This window comes from Psammomys obesus, unplaced genomic scaffold (assembly GCF_907164565.1).
Source record: "Psammomys obesus unplaced genomic scaffold, mPsaObe1.curated_primary_1811, whole genome shotgun sequence".
NCBI classification, from domain to species: Eukaryota; Metazoa; Chordata; class Mammalia; order Rodentia; family Muridae; genus Psammomys; species Psammomys obesus.
Window position 1 is genome coordinate 26,441,739 of NW_026592890.1, and position 21,257 is coordinate 26,462,995.

General features: G+C 41.3%; 1 protein-coding gene across 1 annotated transcript in view; it reads right to left on the minus strand.

The window, feature by feature from the left end:
• Lama4 (laminin subunit alpha 4) overlaps positions 1–21,257 on the minus strand; it is a 146,252-nt gene that overhangs the window by 92,838 nt on the left and 32,157 nt on the right. The window contains exons 2-4 of the mRNA XM_055616170.1: positions 18,228–18,329; positions 12,486–12,610; positions 6,442–6,522 (exon numbers count right to left, since the gene is read on the minus strand). Of these exons, the coding sequence (XP_055472145.1) occupies positions 6,442–6,522; positions 12,486–12,610; positions 18,228–18,329 (308 nt within the window). The remainder of the gene's footprint in view (positions 1–6,441; positions 6,523–12,485; positions 12,611–18,227; positions 18,330–21,257) is intronic.

Below are 21,257 nucleotides of genomic sequence, written 5' to 3' on the forward strand. Positions count from 1 at the left end.
ACACACACACACACACACACACACACACACACACACACACACACACACACGTGCGCACGCGCGCACACACACCCCACAGAGGAAAACAATGTTTTGTATTCTATAAATTTGGAGTCTCGATCACAGTGGAAACCTCTGAGTTCCAAGACCATCTTTTGGTGGTAGGTTTAGAGACAACTGTAAAGTTACAACCTAAACCTTGGGTCCTATGGACTTTACAGAGCTAGCATACAAATATTCCCTTATCTATTGTCCCCTTCAAAATCCCACATTTGTAGACAAGGGAGTCAGCGTGGATAAACTGATGGTCCATTCAATGCTCTTTTAACCATCTTGCGTTTAGCAGAACAATTTTTTTTTTTTTTTGAGATAGGGTCTTATGTAGCCTAGGTTGTAGCCAAAATGACCTTGACCTCCTTGTTCTTCTTTCACCTCCCAGATGCTAGGATTACAGGCATGTCACCATGCCCAGACTTAAAAAGGGGGGAGGGGGGGGACTTGATCTATAGCTGTTGTTCTCTCTTATTTCTCTCTGACTTTTCCGAGACCTTTTTTTTTTTTTTTGACTTTTCAGCTGTCACTGAAAGTCTTTTTTGAGGAAGCCAAAAATTTGCTTGTATGGCACAGACTTTTATTTTCTGGGAGGGTCATACTGTAGTCATCTTTGGGAGTAAATAAGGTATTTCAAGAGAGAAAAAAAAGCATGTTAGAGAGTAGGCATTATTTAAATGTGCTCCATGTGTTTATCGAAGGCTGAGAAATAAAGCCAAGGAAATCTAAGAGCCTGTTCAAGATTAGAAGTCAAAAGGCTGAAGGCAAGGCAGAAAATAGTATCCAGAAAAATCCTGTGAGAATTTTAGCACTGATTGCTTGCACATTCTTTTTTTTTTTTTTTTTTTTTTTTAAGATTTATTTATTATTTATACAACATTCTGCCTGTATACCAGATCTTACTATAGATGGTTGTGAGCCACCTTGTGGTTGCTGGGAACTGAACCCAGGACCTTTGAAAGAACAACGAGTGTTCTTAACCTCTGAGCCAGCTCTCCAGCCCACTTGCCCATTCTTTAAAGGAACATTAGGTACTGCCAACTTGTTGTTGTTGTTAAAAAGATACTACTTAATATATATATATATATATATATATATATATATATATATATATATATATGTACTAATAACATACCAGATACTGTGATGTGAGAAGAGTAGATAGTATGTATGCTGAGCTCACAGTGTCGCAGCAGAGATTAGACAATCATGGTTCTGAGCTAGAGAATTAATCCTTCATGTTTCCATTTCTTCATCTTATAAATAAGACAAATAGTATTGTTTCTGATACTTAATTATGCCATTATATGTAAAGGCCTTATCAAGTGCCTGACATACAGGAAACGCTCAGTAAGTGTTAGTTATTACTGTTAGCATCATAGTTGCAGTTTTAGAACAGACATATCTAAAGCTCTCATCTGGTGGACCTGACAAGTGGCATGTCCAACAAGCAGGAGGGGCCATTAGGAATGAGAGATGGGTAGAAGCCCAGGCACACCAAGAGTCATGAACATAATTGTGATGTCAAGGTGGGTGCAATTGGTCTATGTTCCTTAACAGGATAAAAGATGGACTAAGCAAAATGTGCTTTCATGCTTTAAACTTTTCAACTTGTACATTGTATGACTCTTCTTTAAAGAATATTTTTATAGACTATATCCTTCCAGTGTTCATTTGAATGATCTTAGAATATTTCAAATGTAAAACCAGGTGAAAACCCCTTGTGCCTATGGCTTTTATATGCCTGAAAAGAAAAGCAGAATGGAATTTCAAATAGAAGATGAACAAAACTAAAAGAACCCAGAGGACTGGAAAGGTGACTCGGTGGTTAAGAGCTCTGGCTGTTCTTACAAAGGTCTAGGCTTGTTCCTACCACCCACATGATACTCACGACCATCAACTCTATTTTCAAAGCATGTGATACCTTCCTTTGGCCTCCTCAGGCAAGCTTTCATGCACAGAAAATAACAATTTTTAGAAAGCTATAAGAAATCAAACTCAAATGAGTGTTACCTCAGGGTGAAGGATGAGGTCTTGATGCTTGTATTGTGATGTGGTTTGGGTTGTGAGGCTGTTGAGCGCACAGATCTTCTCTGCACTGTGTGATGTGTGCCACTTCCTTCTATCAATTTTATTTTCAGAATGGTTAGTTTCGCAATTTGTCTTGATGTCTTCTGTTTGACCTCCAATTGCCTGTCAGACCTACTACTTTCTCCCTTGTACGGAGATAGATTTCCCTTTGTTATAAAGAAGTGTCAGAAGAGAATTCATGGATATTTTCCTTGTGATTATTACTAAAATTAAGACAGTTTTATAACAAAAACAAAAAGGTTTTTCACAAGTTGCTTATGAACCTTCAAGAGTCTTTCTGAGGATGCCAGGCGTTCATTGGCTGCAACCTGAGGAATGCTGTTCTGTTACAATGGTTTAGGGTTAGAAGTTGAGGTAGGGCAAGAATTCACAGAGCAGTCAGAACCCTGGGAACAAGGGCATGAGACACAGAAAAAAAAAAAAAAAATGTGGGTCCAAGGCTTCCCTCTACTAGAGCAGTGGTTCTCAACCTTCCTAATGTTGTGACCCTTTAATACAGGGTGTTATGTTGTGGTGAGCCCCACAATGTTACTTTCATCGCTGTTTCATGACTGTAATTTTGCTACTTCTGGGACTCATATTGTAATTATCTGTGTTTTCTGATGGTCTTGTGTGACCCTGGTGAAAGGGTTGTTCAACCCCCAGAGGGGTCACGACCTACAGCTTGAGAACTGCCCCTTTTCCGTAGGTGGTGAAAGAAAAGAACTGAGGGAAGTCCCAGAAATTAGGGGTTTCCATGAGACATCACCATGTCGGAGGAACCATCCCTGGTGGCTTGAATGAGTCTCCTAAATTTCACACGTTGGAAATTTCATACTCAGAGCCCTGTGTCAATGGCATCTGAGAGGCAGCACCCTTGGGCTGGGTTGGAGGCTCCGTCATGGGTTAATGGATCATGGGTTATAGGTGGTTGGCTTTCTGTGAGACAGAACTCTCTCGGGCTCACTTGCTCGTTCACACACTTCCCAGTGCCACTCTGGAACTTTTCAGTCTACAAGGGAGGAGGCTCTCACCTGACCTCAACCTTAGACTTCCTCTTCCAGAATTCTAAGGATGGAATTTTCTTTCTGTAGAAATTACCGAGCGTGTGGCATTTTGTAAGAGCAACAACAACAACAAAAAGAGTTAAAAACATAGTTTAGGAGAAACTTAGGCCAGATAATTTAAGAACATAAACTCTCTACTCAGTTCTAGGGCCAAATGTAAAACCACAGTGTATGTGAGGGCAGCGACTTTTAGATGTTCATCCAGCCCTTCCACAGAAATGAAGATATCTTCCACTATGCCTTTTCCCTATAGCTACTGCTTGGATTTGTATTGATCATTTTCTCCTTTAATTGTATTGAGCATTTTCTCCTTTAATTGTTGCTGGTTTAGACTGGCCCTGAACTGGGCTCAATCCCCCTGCCTCAAAGCGTATTCATCTGCACCTGGCTTTAGTGCTCACTGTTTACTGCTTTCTGTCAACGTTTTTCTAGTGTTTCCTTCCCCTAGCCTTGAAGACAAGAGACGGCATCTTAGACAAGACTTGCCCCTCTACCCTGGATTGGGAGATCAGTTTTTGATGTGAAAACCTTTAGGGGAAGGAAGAGGGCGGGGGAGAGGGAGGAAGGACAGGAAGAGAGGATGGAGCTGAGAGAGCTTCTTATGCTGCCCCCTTCCTTGAAGGTGGTAGATCCTAGGAGGGAAGCTTCCCTCCAAGGACAGGAAGACCTAACAGGTTAGCATGACTCCACTGTGTCTCAGAGGTTCGTTTAAATGCTTAATTGCCTCAAACACTTTGGGAAAACCAGTGCAAAGACACAACAGTAACTTCAGTGTGTTTACCCCAAGTGTCCAAATCCTGCTCCCCTCCCCCAGACTCAGTTGTAGTGTGGCTCTAGACACGTTCCCTTGGCTCAGTTTCCTCATCAGTAAAATGACAAACTACATCCTCCTCTTAGATGGTCAGCTGGACTGACAGATAACGAACGGAAAGCGGGGAGGGGCTATCGCTAGTGCAGTCACCATTTCTTGCTAAAGAGATGGACTCAGGAAGATGCATCAACTCATCCCAGGCACACAGTGTGCCAGTGATGGACATGAAACAATAGACACGATTCATTTGCCACCGGCTGCCTCTCACTGAGCGCTCAGTAGGTACCTATGTTGTCCTGCAAAGCTGACAGTGTTCTCTCACAGCAGGTGTGTGAGGTAGATGCTTTTATTATCTGACAGTGAGAGAAATCATAACTTCCCAGGGGCTCACAGAGTGGTCAAGCCAGCCCAATGTTAAACCTAACACCCACCTCCTGCTTCTGAGCGTTCTATTCTTAAGTACATGTAAATTATTTATTTATTTTATTTTAATTAATTTTTAGCGTTCAAAGTAATGGGTTTGTGATGGCATTCTCTCTCTACTCTCTCACACACAAATTCACACACATATAATTATACTTTTAAAAAATTTGCCCCTCCAGCATCCTCCCCCATCTGGCTTCTACCCCTTTCATTGGTCTCCTTTCTTCCCCCAAATAGTCCCACCTGCTGTTTTCATGTAATATATATATATAAATATCAAACCCAGGCTTACTGGGTAATGGCAGATCCCATGGGCCTCTGATTCATGTGGGGTAAAGTTTGTTTGTTTGTTTGTTTGTTTTTTTATCTGCAATCAACTGTCTGTAGTGGGCATGCTGCCTTGTGTCAGGATGGAAACCTCTGTCTCCCCACAGAAGTCTTTCATGTACGAACCTGGCACTGGATCAGCAGGGCCATTAACTCCTCCTGGCAGACACTAGAGATCCATTAGCAATGTCCTAATGGCTACTCTCTGTCCTAATCAGACTTCACAGAATTTAACTTCAGACAGAACTGCATCCTTGCCTGATAAACACCCATTTCGTATTTCCAATGGAGCCAGAGAATGAGTAAATTGTGTGCCTCCTATTTCTGTGTCTCCAAAATAAGGAGACAAATAATGATTGTGTCACAAATACTAATTAATCACCCCATCTGATCTCCCTTGCCAATCCTCCTATAGGATGAAAATCACGTGGGTCCTCAGCTCTGTTTCTCTCCTGGAACATTAATGAAAAGGAACACTTCTATTCACCAGGTACAAAACTTACCTACATCCTGCATTTTTTTTTAAGTCAGTATAACAATGTAGAGATATTTTTTCTTTACCACAAGCTGTGGCTGTTTTTTAGTTTCAGAGCTATGCTCTGAGAGATGGCAGGGTGATTTCTTAGGAGACAGATGGCTTGTAGTTAAGGGTTTATTTCTTTTTTATTTTTAAAGATTTATTTATTATGCATACAATGTTCTATTGTGAGCCACCATGTGGTTGCTGGGAATTGAACTCAGGACCTCTGGAAGAGCAGTCATTGCTCTTAACCTCTGAGCCATCTCTCTAGCCCAAGGGTTTATTTCTTAAGCCACAGGCTGGGTTTGTGAAATCCCGCCGAGGGGCTGGTCTGCGTGGGCTGTTCACGAGGTGAAAAGCCTGTGGATATGTTGCTAGTCTGAATTTTTGGTCAGTACCGGTGGCCCTTGACCCCCTGTCTTTATGGAATCACAACATCACTGGGTTGCCTAAGTCCCATGGCGAGGCCTGTGTTCGTGGTGTTTCTGTGATAAAGACCTCTCCGTGAGCTTCTTTTAGCATTTCATCTGAGAGAACTCAGTGGCAGACAGGTAGAATGACAAATATCTTACTAGAAAATCATTCAGTGGTAACCCTTCCATGCTTAGCTCCTGAGGTCTTTCTTGAGCAAACCACAGGGCACTAAAAAGGACATTTTGCATAATCACCGAAGAAAGATTCAGAACACCTGAACTTGTGGATTCTGTTTTGTAAGAGGAGGAATGATGAGCAAATTAAACAGCCGGTTAGTGCTTTTCCCATTTCTCATTCTGAGTTACTTTCCATTTATCCAGGAACTCTCACTGGATAAATGGAACAGACCTCAATTACAGTACTGGTCGGTAATGTTGGAGAGAGCAGACACTGTTACAAAAATCACCAAGAGCATCTTCCCAATACATCCAAATTCAATTTCTTCTTTCCTGGTCGATTTATGCCAAGACATGACCCTGAATCTAGATCCCATGGGGGCATACTATTATAGCTGTACTGCGACATGGGGTTTGAGGAACACACCCCAAGGAATACACCCTTGGGATTCTGAAATGTTTTCTCCACTCCCAACTTGTGCATCAATCTGAGAACCCGTGGAAAAGAAACACAGCGGGGCTGATGCATAACCAAAAGCTTCCTCTAGCCCCACAGAAAAAACAAAGATGTTTTAAATTTACCTTTCACAGTTAGGCCCAGCATAGTTTTCTTTACAAATACACCGGACAGCTCCATTTTTCCTGTAGCAGGATTCCGCAAAGCTGAAATGGTGAGAAATGTTAGAAGTCATTCCATTATCACTGATTTGTAATGCTGGAGAGAGGGGCTGCCTTAACTTTGGGTTAGGTCATTTCTACTTGGTTGCCCTCCAATAAATGGGATATGATTAAATTCATACCTTTCAGAAGACACTGGACCAGCAAGCCCAGACAGAACACCTTACTCCGTGTGGGGCCATCTCCCAGGGATACTATTACTACCATTATACATCTCTGTTTAGAGGTGGTTTACCAGTTTTTCTTGAAGCAATGGAGATTTCTAGTATAGAAGATTATATATATATTCTCTATGTATATTTTATATAATACATTAGTATATTATATATTCAATTATATACACAAAAGCAAATACACATCTGAATATATTTATATTATATTACATATTACACACCACATATTACATATATTATATTATGTTATATATTATATATATGTTTTTGCTATTATATTACATTACATATGTTATATTATGTTACATATTACATGTTACTCAATATATTATGCTATACATTACATATTATAATATATGTATATAGGTATAATATGTATATGTATATAATATATATTAATATATATGTAGTATATAGTATATTATATATATTCAGATCTGTATAGTATGTAATATTTACCATTCAAATGGAAATCTAAAATATCTGCTCAAAAGCCAGAAATAGAAAATTCACTTGTAACTTTAGAACTCTATATTTTTTTATATTTCTACTACTTTCTGTGTATAAAAGTATAAACATTTCTGGATAGTGTTTCTGTACTCAACTTTTGCTTTTAAAAGTCAGGAGCCAGCCCTAAATGATAATATCCGCAGAGCCTTAACCATTTTCCCTGTGTACCTTCAGTATTGGAACTAAGGGTGAAGGGATCAAAGTAGATCAAAGAGCCAAAAACAAGTCCTCAAGAAAGAAATAGGGTCCATACTAAAAAAATTACATCTATATCTATATACCTATATCTGTACCTATCAATATATCATCTATCTCCCCCAGGAATTCCTTTTTTCTTCTTCTTTCTCTCCTTTCCTCTCTCCTCTTTTTTCTTAAGTTAATAAAAATCAGAATATAAAACAGAAAAGCAATAAGAAGTATTGGTCCAGTAAAATAAAAGGCTGTCCTAATTTATCGAGGGAGAAGAAATGGAGGGTTACTCTTTCAGGCATGGAAAACTTCAGAGTGACACACAGGTTGTGTGGAGTGTGGGGGAACTTTAGTGTGTGACTTTTACTTGAGTTTTGGCCTCTGTACCTCGCGATCAGCAGAGTGTGACCTCTGCTCTCATCTTCCTGAATGTGTCAGCAATTTCTCCCTAAGGATGGTTGAAGAAAAGCAAATGGATAGGTCTGCTTTGTTCAAAGGAGGTTATAAAATCCGTATGAAAACTGTGTGCTCCTCATTGAAAGGCAACATTCATGGTTTATTTTCTCAGCAGTTTGGTAAAAACATTCCAGTGACATTACTTTCCCTTGGCGTTCTACTCTTTGTTTTGTCTGTTCTTATTCCTTAGAGGACCTAAAGAAATCTTGCCCATTGCATCCAGAAAATGAACAAACAATCCTGCATCCTTCTTTGAAGGTGTTCCAACCTGCCTGCCTGCTCAAAGAGGAAAGAGCTGCCTAGGGTGTCTGGAGTCCTCTGCAATTATTTGATGTCCTACTGTTTCAAACAGATGCCATTTTTCTTAATTGGAGTGATTAGCATAGCTGCTGGTAGACACAGAGGGTGTCTGGTCAGCCGCAGAATAAACCAGTGGACTCTAGGCAAATGGTCCTTGGGAACAATGGCAGAGTCAGTGACTGGTTTCCAACGGGCAGGCTCTGAGGCAATTCGGTACCAGCCATGGACGTTCAGTTCTGTTTTCACTGGCATTAACTGTTGACACTTTAAAAACAGGAACATCTTCATTATTGGATGTGAAGATTAAAACCTGATGCTTTTCCTAGTTCCCTCTAACTCCTGCGGTGCCCTGTGCAAGTGGGAAGATGGATTTGCTCAGGGGAAACCCTTAGGTTTAAGGAGAAATAGAAGTTAAAAAAAATTGTCAGGATAGCCAAGGCTGCACAGAGAAACTGTGTCTTGAAAAAAAAAAAAGGTAAGAAAGAAAGAAAAAAAAAATGTTTGCTTAGATGTCTCAAGGATTATCTCCGTGTTTAAAAATAATATTTACTTTTACTTTAGTTATGTGTTTGCCTGTGAGCCTGCAAGCAAGAGCAGCAAGCACTGTCAAGCACCAAGTTAACCCCCTTCCTTTGTTTTCTGATGTGCTGAGTCCTAGGTAGTCAGACTCAACTTATGGATCTTCCCAGTATAATTCAGATTCTAAATTAGGTGCTTGTCTGAGAAGTTCTGTGATGCTATTTATTTTAGACCTATGCTTTTTATTTTTATTTTTTAACAGAAAGTAGCAGTATGAGTAGTTTTTAAATGCTGAAAATGACAGTGGGGCAATTGACTTTTTGTAATGTATCTGATTAATGCTTACGATAGTTTGTTAAACCCGGTGAAAGATCAGACCTTATGGGTACTTGGCCAAATCTTGTCAGCCCTGTGACCATGAACTAACCCAGCCAGGACCCTCTGAAGCCAGTTTTCCTCAACAACAGAGACAGTGTCACTACAGAGAAAAACTTTGACATCTCAGAGAAGGCCTCTCTCAATCCTTCTTCCCACCCCCCAAAAATACTGTTCACTCACAAGTTGCTTAGTTTGTGTCTGTTTTAATTTTCTGCAGGTTTTCTTCTGTCAGGTCTGCACCACAGAGAACATCCTAAGTTTTTGTCTCTGTGAATATGCTCCTAACTGGGGGATGTGTTCCTGAGGTCCCTCAGCTGCTGCTTTGGACCCTGGATACGTTTTCTCACACTGAGCGTGGGTGAGAATCGTGGATCCTGGTGGCTTCGGAAACTGCTCCTGAGCTGAGGGGCAGGAGACTCATTACCTAGCTGGTCAATTTCTGCTGCCTTAATCGGAAGGGGCTAACAGCCTGAAGCAATGCTTTTTGCTCAGCTAATATACTGAATAATCTGTCCCAAAAGAGAAAGAGCCATTTGCGGCAGGTTTGTAAAAACTGCAGTACACTTTGATCTAACGAAACACGGCTTTCAGCTGTTGGATAGATACACCGCTGGCAAGAAATTACTTATATTGGCACTCTGTAAGTGCTTAAGAGGTATTTTCCCTGATTTTATGTAGACAAAGGTCTTCAGTCTGTAGGGAACAATATTTTAAGGGCCTGATATCTTAAGACATTGGTGTTAAGTAATTGAGATGAGGAGGACTAGCCGTGTAAATGGGGCGAAAGTGCAAAAGCATGAGGTTGCAATTAGAAGGAGCCTTGTAAGATTGCTTTCCTAATTCATGCTACTGTCAAAGAAACTGCCTAGGCTCAGGGCTTCTAGGTCCGTTTCTAAGCAGATAATGGTATATGGCATCTTCGTATGGACGAATGAGTGAAGCTTGCTTGTTATTAAGGACTTAGAGGTAAATTTATTTAAGTGTGGTAAATGTCTCCTCAGAAGTGGTTTGGATTAATGTTTGAGAACAGTTTCAATGAGCATTTAAAGACTACGCCCCAGTGAGGCCAAAAGCTCATAAGTGAGGGCATTCTTGAGTGAAAATGACTGAATGTTTAATGTTTGTGTTCTTCATTCTCCCTCTCAGGATGTCTTGCGCATGTTTACTGTCAGACGTGAAAAATCACTAGGAAAGGTCTGAAATTGTTTAATGGTTTCTGGGAGATGCAACTGCAGAGGTTCTGACTTCGCTGGCTGGCAGGCACACTGTAAGATTTGAACACAGTTGATCAGCAGGGGGAAATCATGCGCCATCTTTCTTTTTCACTGTATCAGTGTGTGCAGGGGGCAGATATTTGGGCCCTTCTTTGTGTGTGTGTATGAGTATATGGTATGTGTGCATATGTGTGTATAAGCACTTGCCTCTGTATTTCTGTGTGTGTGCAGGTGAGAGGTTGAAGTGAAACGTGTACAGTGATTGTTCTTGATTTTCCCCCACTTTATGTGTGAGGCAAGATCTCTCACTTGAACACAGAACTCAGTGCTTCGGCTGGTCGACCTAGCCAGATGGCTTCACTCATCTTCTGAGCGCTGGGGTAAAAGGCAAGCTGCCACAACCGCCCAGCGTTTACACGGGTACTGTGGGTCCAAACCCTGGTCCCCATAAATGCATGGCAAACCTACCGAGCCATCCTCTCAGCCCTGTACTTGGGCTCTGTAAAGTGATTTATTGAATTCACTCTTACACTTACTAACAATTATGTAAACTCTGTGTCTGGCATGGAGTTAATAAAGCACAAGTTTTAGAAAAGTCACTGCTCTGTGTTTAGCAAAGCCGAGTCTACTTTAGTTTTTCCTGTGTTCAAGGCATCCGCTCACATGGTCCACGCATATTACCATGTCCAGCCTCACAGACCTATTGTGGGTCCTCACACCTACTAAAAAAAAAAAAAAAGAAAAAGAAAGTTAGCCGGCTGTAGTAGCACACACCTGTAATCCCAGCACTTGGGGAGACAGAGGTAAGTGGAGCTCTGTGAGTTCTAGGCCAGCCTGGTCTTAAAAAAAGAAAAAGCTGAGTCCAGAGCAGGTGAAAGAACCAATGGATGGAACCAAAATTTGAACCTAGTCTAGCAGAACCTCTGAATCTCGCAGAGAGCTGTGCGTGGAGAGAAGGTGACCAGTCCAAGACCTCACAGGTCCTACAGGTCAAAACAGAGGTGATGAAGGCAGGTTGGTGACTCTGTTTACCTATGTATACTTAAAACACATTTCCTCGCTGACCTCCTTCTATAGCCCTTGAATTTTTCAAGCCCTTGAATTTTTCTTGGTTTATTTATTTATTTATAAATCCACACCTTTATATAAGGATATATATAATCCACAACCTTTAATAAGGATACTTATCATTATAACCATTTCTTTGTGCTTCTGTTTCTTGGCTTAGTAATTGTTCATGCAAATATTTCAAGTTCATGTAATTAAGTGCCCCCCTTGAAGCCCCCCCTTTTCCATTTTAAGTTTACTATTTATGGAATAGTTGACCCCAAATTCAAATGGTCAGAAGTGTGAGTAGCTTAGGGGATTCTTTTGCGGGGGGTGGGGTGGGGGGTGAGGCTGGCATCTGGAATGAAGTCAGTCTTACAGAATGGAACTCTTATCCCATGGAGGTATAACCTTTAGGTGTTTTCATTCGGAACTGAATTGATTGTAGGACACCCGGTTGGTGCTAGACAACTGGTGAGCTGGTTGCTCTGTGAAAAACTAAACCTGCCATACTATTTTAATTGCACGCTTTTATTCTTCAGTGGAGTGGAGGAATTCATATGTATCAGGCCAGTGTTCTACCATTGTGTTATGTGTTTAGCCGTTGCCTGCAACCATTTTCCTTTACTGGATGTTTTCCTTACTATGTGCTTAAAAATTGTATTATTTCCACTTACGCCCAGTGGATGTATGTTTGTTTTCTGCAGCTCTATGGTCTAGTTACTGATAGTCAAAAGTTACTGATTTGCTCTCGGCATTCTTTCTGTGTGTCTGTGTTCTAGTTCTGGTTGAAAGCGTATTTGATTGCTTCATGCAAGACTCACAAGGAGAAATGCTTTTGAAAACACAGCAGGTTTGTTGGTATTACTAGTGGCCTATGTAGGTTGAGGGAAAGCTACGGAAGGATGAGATTAGCTTTGCTTGTGACACTGAGGTGATGTCATTGACTTTATGATATACGCTAATATTTTGGAAACCGTGGTATCTGTCAGTGCTTAAGCCCCCTCCCCTAAAGTGTATGCAGACCAGAATACTTGCTTAGGCTTTTCTCAACACGAAGCATTCAGTTTTGCCTATGGACAAGCCTTGGAACTTTGCCTAGAGCTAAAAGAACAATTATGAGAATAGTCATTAGGAGAGACCATCGTCCTTCTAGACTTACTTGGCCAGGTGGGGCAAGGGACAGGGGCATGGCTGGCAGAACCGGGGTGTGCCTCTGATGGAGTCTCCAATATAGCCACCCAGACATTTTTCACAGTGCTCCCCTGTTGTGTTTCGCTGGCAGTGCTGTGGGACAGAAGACGGGAATATTGAGAAGAATGAAGACATTTTACAGACAGCAAACAACCCGCTGGCTTACTGCCAACAAAGGGACATCTCGCCTGCTAGAAGAATACACGGTGTGTGGCAATGTAAAGGACCCATATCAGTGCCAGTCAGAGCTAGAAGTGTCGATGAGGGCAGATGCATGCATCCTGCAGATTTTGTGTGCACTGGCAACTGGGGTCTGTTGGAGTCTCTGTGAAGAGGGGACTCATCAGTCCTCACCAGCCTCGATTCAAAAAGATAATTAGAATTACCACACTCTAGGTGTTTTGGATGCTTATGCTTACTGATGTGGAGTGAAAATAAAATGAAAACAAATACTATCCCCATAGTGTTTACCCACGGCAGTAGAAACAATGAGGATTTGTGGACACGGAAGAACACATCTCTCAGGCTGTAGCACACATGCAGTAGAAGGAAGAGAAAGAACTTTCTGCTAATGGTTGGCTATCTTGGTTAACGACATCTAAGAAACAGCAGGGAGGTTGATTTGTACAATTTTCTACTTGTAATAAGGGTAGCAAATAGATAAAGTGGCATAAACTAAGCTGCTCCTTCTGCCTTGGCTGTTTTTTATTGAAGACCTGCAGCAGGCTTCAAAATCTCCAGAAAGTTCTTTTCAGGTTTCTCCTTACAGTCTTGCCTGTGTCCCACTACCCACATTGAGCTATCTGTCCCCAGCCTTAGCCCCTCTTCTCTAGCACACTGGATTATTTAGCAATAACTGTATTGCAATTAACATGCGTGAAGCAGGTCCTCGGGACGATACAGTAGTCCAACGGAAGGAATCCTATGTGGGCACAAGCTACCCTGACTGGAATCCTCCTTAAGCATTTGGCCCACTGTTACGTATGGATCTAAAGTATATTGATGCAGCAGAAAAGAAATTAGAATCACGCTTAGACCGTGTGATCAATGAGAATTCTTAAAGTTTAATATGCAGGCAAGAGTATGTTGACTTGTTGCCTTCACAGTCTTTAAAACTGTGTCATGTGCTCAGCCACCCCTCAGGAAATACTTAGGGAAATTAATGGAGGAAGAAAGGAAACATGAAAGCTCTACCACACATCTGTAAGGATGCTCGTAAACCAGAGGCAGATCTGTCTGAGCCCGTGTTACATAGATAAAGCAGGTCTGTATAGAAGAAAACATTCTAAGATCATAGATGTAAGATCTTAGAGGTCTATGTTCTCTAGAGCGTGAAGTGACAGTGAAGACACAAAAGGGAGCCAGGTCTCAGTTCTGTCCCTTTGTCACTTGATGGATGGATGCTTTGGATGCTCCTTCAAGGCTTTAGTTCTATTTTTAGTAGCCATAGGTAGCAATGTTGAAGGGCAAAGCTATGCAATCTCTCTCAGTCTCTAAAATATCACAGTGCAACCATTGGTTTTTCCCACTTTCCTCTTTTAAAAAATTTGTTTTGAATTCCTCTAGAGGGCATTAATATCAGTTTTGGGGGGGACTAGTAGAGATAGTGCCAGAGGCAGGGAGAAAGGACCCTAACTCTTCATTTTCCAACTAGTTCATTTGCTCTTCCCTGTACTATAAAGCTTTAGACTAGATGGCCTTCATGGTTCTTGCTCTGAAAGTCTTTCATCCTGAAATCACAAAATGATCCTTCTCCTTCAACACTGCCATTTTCTAAACGGAAAACAAACCTGACAACAATAAATGTTATTGGGGAAATGAGAGCCACAGTGTAGGAAGCAGGGATCTATATAAAACATGGGCATCTTCACTAAGTTATAAAAGTTCCCAGGGTTCATGAAGTTCACGAAGACCATGAAGTTTGAGAACAGGATATGTCCATCAGCACTCCTTAAACTTCAGTGTGCACATGTGTCTCTCAATACACAGTGAAAAGTACAAATTCTGATGCAACACATCTGCTCTGCAACCCGTGAGTCTATATATCAGTTAAGCTCCAGAGTAATTGCCGGCGCTGCTGGCTTGGGCTTCACTAGGAGAAGCAAGTGTCTGGAGAATATTAGCTGCTAATTAGTTACTCTGAATTGGGTCTGAGCTGTAGTCTCCAGCAAAGGGCAGTTTAACTTAACTGCAACAAAGGAGTGACATAAATAGCCCATAAATTAGAAAATCAATTAAAAGGTTTTTTTTTTTCCTTTTTGCATTGAAGTCATCATCTTATCTTTCAGTATCTAAAGCATTCATTCAGCTAACAGACTTGGATTAAGCTGATACATGATGGATATGGAACTGCAACTGGTATTAAGACTAGGAAGACCCCAGTTTCTGTATTTGAAGAACTCAGGCTCATGAAGGAAACAAAGAATAGCCTTGTGTGCTCAGGGATCTGACGGAGGAATGTGAAGGCTTACTGGAGATTTTGATGCCTGAACCAGGCCTTGAAGTTATCCTTCAAGCAATCTCCCATAGAGGATAAATTTAGGCATAATTCTTACGTGAAAGCACGGAGAGGGTTTATGTAGCAGTGTGCTCAGTGTGGCTGGAGGCAGAAACCTGTGCAGCATCTTAGAAAGAGGGATCCTTTGAGTTGGGTTTTTGAAAGACAACTCCATTGTTGTAGGTGACAGATTAGAGGAAACACAGTGTATGGTTGGGAGGCTGAGGCAGTAGTCATGGAGGGATGCTGGGGTCCTAAACCGAGGGAGCAGCAGGTCATAGAAGAGAGGCAGCTACCTAATAGTTTGAGCTGTTGGGTTCTGGGATCAAATTAAATGAAAGTTGATGAAGACAATGGGGTGTCTGACAGAATGATGCTATTATTAAGTGAGGTGGGGAATGCAAAAGAACGAACAAGTGTCGTGACGGCAATTATACATTGTACACAATCTAGTATCTGCATTCACTTCCTGGTGTATTCTGTACTGATGGATACAAAACAGCAGGGAACTCCATCGAGCTATTCTGCCTTAGTGTTCTTTAGACCTTCAAACTTCTTGACTTCGTATCAAATCCTGGTTATTGTGGAACCAAACTGAAGGCTATTTGCAAAATGTCAGATTTTTTTTTTTTATTTGCAATAGACTGAAAAAAATCATCTAAACTTGTGTATAGCAATATGCCATCAATAACCATTTTGCTGCTGTTTCTTTAGCAAAAGAAAAGTGGCAGATTTTTTCCGATGGTCCATGACTTCTCTAGCTTAGGTTCTTGGCCACTTGAGCAGTGTCAGGTATGAACTTCGTCTCACAGAGTGGACCTTACAGCTAATCAGACACTGTTTGGCTACGCCCCCTAACATTTACGCCATTTGGGCACCAATGCACCTTGCAGGCAAGTTGCTGTTGAGGGTCTCATGATTTGTAGCTGGGTGATACTGATGGTTACTTTTCTCCTCTGACAGTGTGGAAACTACCTCCCAGCATCATAAAGCTAGAGAGTAGAAGTAAATCTCCTTGTTGGGTACCAGTTTGATTTCTCCACATTCAATGACATAGGTTATCAGTGTCTTCAGCAACAGGGCCTTGCCATCAGCTTGTGGAGAATAACCAATAGCCTTAGCAATATTCTGGGATTTTGTTTTTGGGGGGGTGTCTTTTTGTGGCTAATGATCTTTTATTTATGTTTAACTAAATACAAATTGTGTCCTTTTAAAATTTTAATTCATAAGAATATAAATATATTAACTTGGAAAAGAGGGTTGTGGGTGATTTTTTCCCTTGAATTTCAGACACATTTATTATACATAATAGATATATAAATATACTTATTATTTTTTACACTGAGCACAACTCTACTTAAAGTAAAATGCATATTTCTCTCTGAATAGTGTAACGGGGGCACTGCCACTAATATGAGAGGAATGGTTATTTCTTTCTGTGTAAATTTTCCGTCTTGGAACAAAGTAATTGCAAGAAGATTGACAGTCTTTGCACACATGAGCCTAGGGCACTATCCCAATCAGGGAAGGGTCCTGTGCAGAAGAATCCTCTCAGAAGCTACAGCGGGTTCCTGTCCTGACAACACTCATCACAGCAGAGGCTCCATCGGCACTCTTGATGGACACCAGCAGAGCAAGCTTTCCCCCCTTTAATTCATTCCACTCATTCATCTTGCCAGTTGCCTAATGGAGCTGATGGGCCTGGCAACCTGTCTTACCTGTTAATAAACCAGGTAACAAAAAGCCATACTGATTGGCCCCATTATCAGCGATGCACATTGTTAGTTCAAGTGTATGCATGGGATTTCCCCCCAAATGTCACTGGGATTAAAATAACAGGAAACCGGAGATGAAAGCATTAAAAAGGGGTGGATTTTGGCAGCTGTGTGTGCCTGCAGGGCTGTGGAGGACATCCTGGATGTAATGGTTATTTAAGACTATGGTGAGGGGAGAAGAGAAAACAAATGATCACCTCTTCCTAGGGGATGCAGCCTCGCCAGGCCACAGAGGAAGACAATGCAGCCAGTCCTGATGAGGCCTGATAGGCTAGGGTCAGATGGAGGGAAGGAGCACCTCCTCTACTAATGGATTAGGGGAGGGGCACAGGGGAAGAAGAGGGAGGGAGGGTGAGATGGGGAGGAGATGAGGGTGGGGCACAGAGCTGGGATACAAAATGAATAAATTGTAATAAATAATAATAATTAATAAAAAAGAGAAAAACTACAAAATATCAAAATTTAGTATTTTGTCATTTAATTCTCTATCTTTTGAAATGTGACAACCACTAGGTTCATAATAGATGTTTTCCAAATTGCATCATAATGTGATATGTGAGTCAAATTGCACCTTAAGGCACACACCTCAGAGGCCACTTATAATAACATTGCCTGGTCAGTAGGGATAACTGTGTAATTTGAAGTGTATTTAGGTGGTATTGTTGTACTTTAAATAAAACAGCTCTTGCAGTTTGAGAAAGGCTTTTTTTTTCCACGTAGAAATCTGAAGCACAGAATTTTCCTGTTTTATAGTTGTTGAAGAGGAGCATGATTAGAGCATATGAACTTTCAATGACTTCTTGGCTTCCCCCGGAGCCTCTCCGGTCAGTACTCCAATACTAACTTTTACTAGGTTGTCAATCTGTTCTTGAAAATGTGAAGTGTTCAGCAAGGTCTCTTAACAGTAGCAGGCTTCTCTGTCTTCATCTGATTGTCTGAAAAACAGTCTGCTGGGGAATTCATTTTAGTGCACGAGGGAAAATGTCTCTTTCAAGCTTGAATGCAGAATTAAAAAGAGCAGAAGGACAAAGCATTCATCTTCATTGGCTGTTTGGCTTTGACAACCCTTTTAAAAAATAATTTTGATCCATAGACCTGATTATCTTACATGCTGTAACAGGCTATGGGACAACTGCTTTAATCTGGTTCATGTGTGATGAAGCCAAGCACATGGCAAACTATACTATTACAAAGGAATTTGGAGGGTGGGAGTCCTCCTCTGTGTATTATTTTCAACCCATCACCGCTGTTCTACAGCAGGAAGCCAGCTGCCAGGGCAAGGAAGACAGGACCCTCCTGGAGCACATAGGCACATTCATGCCAAGTCTCAGGGGGCCACTTGCAATCAGAAGGCGTTGACACGCTATGTTTTCTAGTAAAAACTGAAACGTAGAAAAGAGTCTCATTGACCATCTGCAGCTGCACATCTGTGACTTACCAGACAGAAGCCTGAGCCGTCCAAGCACTCGTGGGAGTTGCCATTGCAGTCACAGGGTGAGCATTCTCCTGACAACGTGCGAAAGAACCCAGCCCTGCATCTCTGAAACAGACAGCGACATGCATTTGCATTAGTGGAAAGATATATGCTGGTCAGCATTTTCTGAGGAAAGTAATAAGAAATGATTATTACATTAAATATTCTTTTTTTTTCCCTTTTTTTTTTTTTGAGACAGGGTTTCTCTGTGTCGCGCTGACTGTCCTGGAACTCGCTCTGTACACCAAGATGGCCTTGAACTCTCAGAGGTTCACCTGCCTCTGCCTCTGCTGGGATTAAAGGCCCATGCCACCACCACCCAGCAAATTAAATATTCTTAACAAAACATGAATGTGGGCTATTTGTACGGCCACTCATCCATAGAGATCAATACGCCATCTTCTTTGTTGAATAATTTCTTCCTTCCTTCCTTCCTTCCTTCCTTCCTTCCTTCCTTCCTTCCTTCCTTCCTTTTTTCTTTCTTTCTTTCACTTTGCACAGAGGCACACTCTTAACAGTGGTCCATCATTGTAAGGAAGAAAGAGAGCTTTTAGGTAGCAGCAGAGGGAGGGGCAGTGGTGGGAAGGCTGAGAACCGCTGATCTAGACTGCTTCCAAAGACTTACAGAGACCACTTCACAACATTGACACACAGTAGTTTGGACCGTCCCAGATACCAGGACGGTTTTCACTGCATCTGGCTGGAGTCCCTCTGACTGTTATGTGAACCCATTTCCTATTGCTTTTTTTTTTTCCTCTGGAAAGAAAAACAAGTAATTTACAGTATAAAAACCATTGATATGGACCCTAAAACTACAGAGAAACAAGTAGTCTACAGTATAAAAACCACCAATCTGAATCCGAAAACTAAAATTAAATGTGTTTACTTGAAGAAAGTACAAAAGACAATAATGACAGTTGCTCATGATGGAAAGTGAAAGAAATTTCCCCCAAATGAGAGAAAGGCAGGCTGAGAGAAAACTCTTAATTTATCATACGAGTTTGTAGTAGATGGTAAGCCATTTCCTCAGGTTCTCCAAACCGAGAAAGAAAAGAGAAAGAAACTAAAACTGCCACTCAAAGGACTTAACTTAGAGCACCTGATTTCACTTATTTTTAAAATCTCCAATTAAAATATTCATGTTTTTAGTCGGGCATGGTGACTTGCCTCTAATCCCAGCACTCCAGGAGGCTGAGGCAGGCAGATCTCTATGAGTTCGAGGCCAGCTTGGTCTACAAAGTGAGTCCAGGACAGTCAAGGCTACACAGAGAAACCCTGTCTCAAAACAAAACAAAACAAAACAAAACAACCCCCAAACAACTAATACATACAAACAAATAAACCATAACCAAAACAACAACATGTTTTACTATGACGGAGCATACAGGCAGGTATATCTAACTGCAATGTTCATATTGATCGCTATTGCTATCACCTTCTGAGTGCTATCGATAGAGATCAGGCAGTGGATTTAGATGTGCATTCACAGATGTCTACCTCAGCAGATGGATTCATGTGACACTACGTAAGAGCCCTAGTCCAGGTATCTTAAGCTTCTCTGCTTTAGTTAGGTTGGACCACGCTTATGGCTAATAAAAATGGATTTGATGGCCCACAAATGTGCTGCATCTTGCAGTTTTCAGGGGCCCAGTTATAACAGGAGCGGTGACAGTAGCGAACATCTGTGTATAAATTAGCTTGGTAGCTCCCAAACGGTGGCTCCTGGGTCTGTAGCTGAGCACATTCCAGTCATCGGCGCAGCTCCAGGCTCAGCTCCTCTGACGTCAAAGCCAAAGGATTCGTGTTTTATTAATAAACACATTTGCATTTTAAAATAATTTCAGATTTACAGAAAAACAACAGGGCTGCATTAAAAAAAAAAAATCTCCCTCGAAGACTCCAACATTGGACCTGGTGGAGAGATCTTGAACGGCGCCCTGCTTATAGGGAATTGCTCGGGCAACAGGACGATTTGAATGGTTTAGACCTCAGCACAGCTGGGGCATAAAGACTTTTGGAAACTCGGCAGTTCCTAATCCACCCTCCACCCTCTCCTAGGATTCAATTGGTCTTCCTCAATAGTCCAGCCACTGCCACTGGCCGAAAGGACAGTAGGTGAAGGATGAAATCACACTATGCCAAGTATAGGAGAAGAGTTCAGTCTGAGAGTTTATCGTTATCTGTTTATCTACTCCCCAGGCTGAGGCTGTGCCCTTGGGTGAAGGATGATCGATCTTTAAGATTACTCTCTGAGAGACAGGAAGGAGTAGGGAGGCAGGGAGAGGGCTGTGTTGAGCAGGCATTTGGCCTCCTGCCGACAGGGCAGGGGAATCCTGGGAAATTTTTTTCCTATTGGCTTTGTCCATCTAAAAGAATTATATGTTGCAATTCCTCTCTCCGGATGGCAGTTGTGGTTTTGTTTGTTTGTTTTTTGTGTTTGTTTTTTAAGATCAAATAAATACAACAGATAGGTGAGCTGAAGCCTGGGCATGTGGAGATTCTGATGTCATCGCTTGGCCCTATGTATCGGATGTCTGGCACCTTGTTTTACAGAGTTTCAGAGAGTCTCTCAAATGGAGTTCAGTGATTTGAGAGCAGTTAAATTTTCCCAGAGGAAGACAAGTTTAAAGCTAATTTTTTTTTTTAAATGTGAAAATGTTCCATAGAAAGTCCAGATCTCTTTATTAAATGTCTTCTTACAAGTCTGTAGGAACTGGAAAAAGAATAGCACTAAAACGCAGACACTTTCAAGGACAAAAGCAGAACTGTAATTCTTAGTATTATTCCTGGATAATAACTGTCCCCCACCGTGCCATGGAGAGGCCTGGAGAAAAATAATGGTCTTCAAGTAAAGGAAATTCCTATCCGTTTCTTTTCTTTCTAGAAGATGGTGTTTTGTTTACTTTTAATTTCTTAACAATTAAAAAAAAAATCAATATTTAAAAAAAATTTTTTTTGTGTATGAGTGTTTTTCCTGCATGTATGAATGTATAC